The sequence below is a fragment of the Chrysemys picta genome, chromosome 12 (genome assembly GCF_011386835.1).
Source record: "Chrysemys picta bellii isolate R12L10 chromosome 12, ASM1138683v2, whole genome shotgun sequence".
NCBI lineage: Eukaryota > Metazoa > Chordata > Testudines > Emydidae > Chrysemys > Chrysemys picta.
The window spans coordinates 23,001,451-23,005,118 of record NC_088802.1 but is presented as its reverse complement, the minus strand read 5'-3'; the positions used below and the strand labels follow the sequence as shown (position 1 = coordinate 23,005,118).

General features: G+C 41.6%; 1 protein-coding gene across 1 annotated transcript; it reads right to left on the bottom strand.

Annotated features, from left to right (window-relative positions):
• Positions 1 to 399: 399 nt before the first annotated feature.
• On the bottom strand, positions 400 to 1,350 carry LOC103307087 (olfactory receptor 10A7). The gene has a single exon (XM_008177219.3). The coding sequence runs from the start codon at positions 1,348 to 1,350 to the stop codon at positions 400 to 402; it is 951 nt and encodes a 316-aa protein (XP_008175441.3).
• Positions 1,351 to 3,668: the final 2,318 nt, after the last annotated feature.

Below are 3,668 nucleotides of genomic sequence, written 5' to 3'. Positions count from 1 at the left end.
ATATAGGTATCATATTTGTGTGTGTATGTGTGTGTTGGTAAAGAAGTCTCTAACCCTACAATGAATGGGTGCTCAGCATTCCTGCTGAGTCAATTTTGCCTGCACACTCTCACTGAGCACAGTCTCCCTCATTTTCTGATCTCTGATCAGTCTCAAGTTGAAATCTCCCATCAGCCCAGTAGAATCCACCTGTGGCATCTTACATAAGTCCTAAAAAAAATGGGGTCACAGGTTTTAAGAGGTCTTTCTGTGCCCATGTTACTGTGATTCTGTAAGAGCATGGCAAGAAGCCCAAGGAAACTAATGGAACCATGACATTAGACTACGGCAGGCTTTGATTAAGGCCCTAAAGCAGCCTATGGTATGTCTATTTTATTTTAACCTAAGGAAACTAATTGGTTAGTATTGTCCAAACATGAACTTCCTGCTAGCTTTCCTCAAAGCCTCCTTGACCTCTTTGTTTCTCAGGCTGTAGATGAGGGGATTCACCAGGGGAGTCAGGACAGTGTAGAAGACAGAGAGAACTTTCTTGAAGTCTCTCAGTGAGTTGGTCGTGGGGAACATATAGGCAATCAACAGAGTTCCATAATACATGGTCACCACAATGAGGTGGGAGGAGCAGGTGGAAAAGGCCTTTTGCCTCCCAGTGCTGGAAGGGATTCTTAGGATGATTGCAATGATGTAGATGTAGGACATCAAAGTAAGTAGGAATGGGACCAGTAACAAAATCAAGCTGAGTGCGAAAGCCAACATTTCCATCATCTGAGGATCATTGCAGGAGATTTTTACCAGGGGGATAAAATCGCAAAAGAAATGGTCAATATCATTGGGTCCACAGAAAGTCAGCTGGGATATCGACAATGTTGTTATGCTACTAAGTAGGAAGCCACCTGTCCAAGAGCCACCTGCAAGCTGGAGGCAAGACCTGACACTCATATGGGCTGCATAGTGAAGTGGATTGCCTATGGCTAAATAGCGATCATAAGACATCACCAGTAAGAGAAAGCATTCTGTCGCAACCATAGAAGCAAAGAAATAATATTGTGTGAGACACCCATTGAATGAAATAGTCCTGCCCTCAGTCAGGAGACTGGCGAGCAAGCTGGGCAGGATGGTCGAGGTGTAGCAGGTTTCCAAGCAGGACAAGTTCCCCAGGAAGAAGTACATGGGGGTGCGAAGGTGCTGATCAGTCACAACTAGTACCACGATGAGGATGTTCCCAGACATGGTTGCAATGTAGATCACTAGAAACAGCAGGAAGAGAAGGATTTGCAGTTCAGGGAGCGTCCCAAATCCCAGGAGGATGAATTCTGTGATGGACGTTTGATTTCCCTGTTGTGGGTTCATCATGGGGTGTGTCTATGGGAAAGAAAGTTACTGTGTGACATAAATGAACACCATTCACTCAGTAAAACATCAGCATTCTTTTTTGAATGTCTGCCTCAGCTGGCTACCGGAACAATAGCTGAGTAGAGAATGGAGGAGTGGGGGGTGGGGGGATGCCATCTCTTTTGATCCCCGGGACAGATTTCATATCTGAGCAGACTACAGGTTAAACAAAATGTTAATCTCTCTGGAAACCTGTGCAGTACCTTGACAGATGGCACCACGCACTGAAATACTATGGTGATGTGGCTCATACACAAGAGCACAGAAACACAGAAAGAGGAGACAGATTAGACTGATACTGGTTCAAATAGTCACATATATCACGGCCTGGTATCTAAAAGCAGAAAAAAATAGGCTGGAGTTCCACTGTTGAAATGGGTCGGATTGTATATTTTAGGGGCAGCCACAACAAAGAAACAAAGTCAAATAGGGCTGGGAATTTCAGTGGGTGGGCAGTCAACTGCAAGTGAATTGCAGGGGAAATTGGCAACCTAATTCTATTAGTACCTTTTGAAAATTTTATCCTAAACAAACAGTGCTCCCCTATGACAATAGTCCATAATCCTGCATAGGACACGCCACATACAAAGACCCAACTAGGTGACCATCTTATGCAGAAAGGAATGACAATTGAAAAGCCCTTCAGTTGGCCCCCAGTGGTGGAAATGTTATCACTGGTTATACAATTACCCAATAGTTATTAAAAACAAGAAATAATCCTAGAAATCACCCATTTTGCTAAAAATGTATCCTCTTTTGCATGAATGATTTCTGTTCAAAATTTGTAAGAACCATTATATATTCATATTATAAGAGCAGTGGGGAACCCAATTTCTATTTCATGGTTTGAAAAGTTGGTTTTCATGCCAATTTTAACGTTTAAAAAGTGTATTTTTTATTGATTTTCTTTCTAGAGTTGTATTTTATATTACTTTTATGTTTTTATATGTTATTGTTTTATTTGTATATCTTAAAATTATTTCTGTTTTATTTTATTTCATTTTATCAAACAATATACAATAACTTTTTTTTTCCTAAACAAAACGTTGTAAAAATAAATATGTTGCCATGGAACATTTTGATTTTGATGAATTGGTATTTTCTGATGGAAAATATTCCATCAGAAATTTTTATCAGCTCTACATTTTATTCTATTCTTCTTCATATTTTGTTAAAATATCAATTCTTTCTCTTTTTGTTTGTGGCTGTCGTATTTCCAATACTGCCTCACTTGCCATTACCGATCCTGAGAGAGACAAGGTGGATGAGGTAATATCTTTTACTGGACCAATTTACTAATCTTTATTAACTGCTAAATAAGGACCTGGTCCTGCACAGAGTTATGCACAGAATTAATTTTACAAACCAGAATAATTCTGTTCAGTCTGAGCCTTTTCGCGCTGAAGTCAAAGATAAAATCTCCACTGACTTCAAGGATGGGACCCTTTGATTTCAATGGGGTTTGGACAGCTAACTTTTGAACCTTCTTCAAAATGTATAGCTTGGCTCAGCTTGATTCGATTTCAATCAATAGACATCGATAAACGTCGCTATCAGAGGAGACACTGAAACCAACAACAGAAAATATCCATCAGAAACAGGCGGCGTTAGCGCAGCATCCCCCCGCGCCGTGCATCGGCAGAATGGGAGTCACCAGCCCCACGGCCGGGCAGGGACCCTCCGCACCCAGCTGTCACTGGAGAGAGTGAGTGGGGCAGTGACAGCTGAGCTGCACAGAGCTCCCTGCACACTGAGCACAGCAGCAAATATCAGCTCTGCTTTACCCACCTCATTTCCCTAACCCTCTGTAATGAAGCGGCCTGTGGCGGGACACTATTGAGAGTATCAATTCAGGACAAACTGCTTAGAGCAGGGCAGTCACAGCCCAAGGCTGGGGTTCCTCCATTACCAAGGCACACCAAACCAGCCAAACAGAGAGGACATTGGTTTTACCCCACTGGCTAACCAGAAGTCATATAAGCAATTTTCTCAGATATTCCAGTATCCTAGTATCACCACAAGTACCGCTCCTTATGGGGATGACTGGTTATGAAAACCAATATCCCAGTAAAAGAAGGACCAAGCCCCAGACCCAGGTCAATATACAAATCAGATCTTACTCACAAATCACGCTGTTGCCAATCCTTTAGAATATAAATCTAAAGGTTTATTCATAAAAAGAACGAAATATAGCTGCGAGCTAAAATTGGTGAAAATAATCAATTACATACAGTAATGGCAAAGTTCTTGGTTCATGCTTGTAGCAGTGATGGAATAAA

Coding starts and splice junctions, on each gene's coding strand:
- LOC103307087 (XM_008177219.3), bottom strand. CDS start 1,350: ATGATGAACCCACAACAGGGAAATCAAACGTCCATCACAGAATTCATC.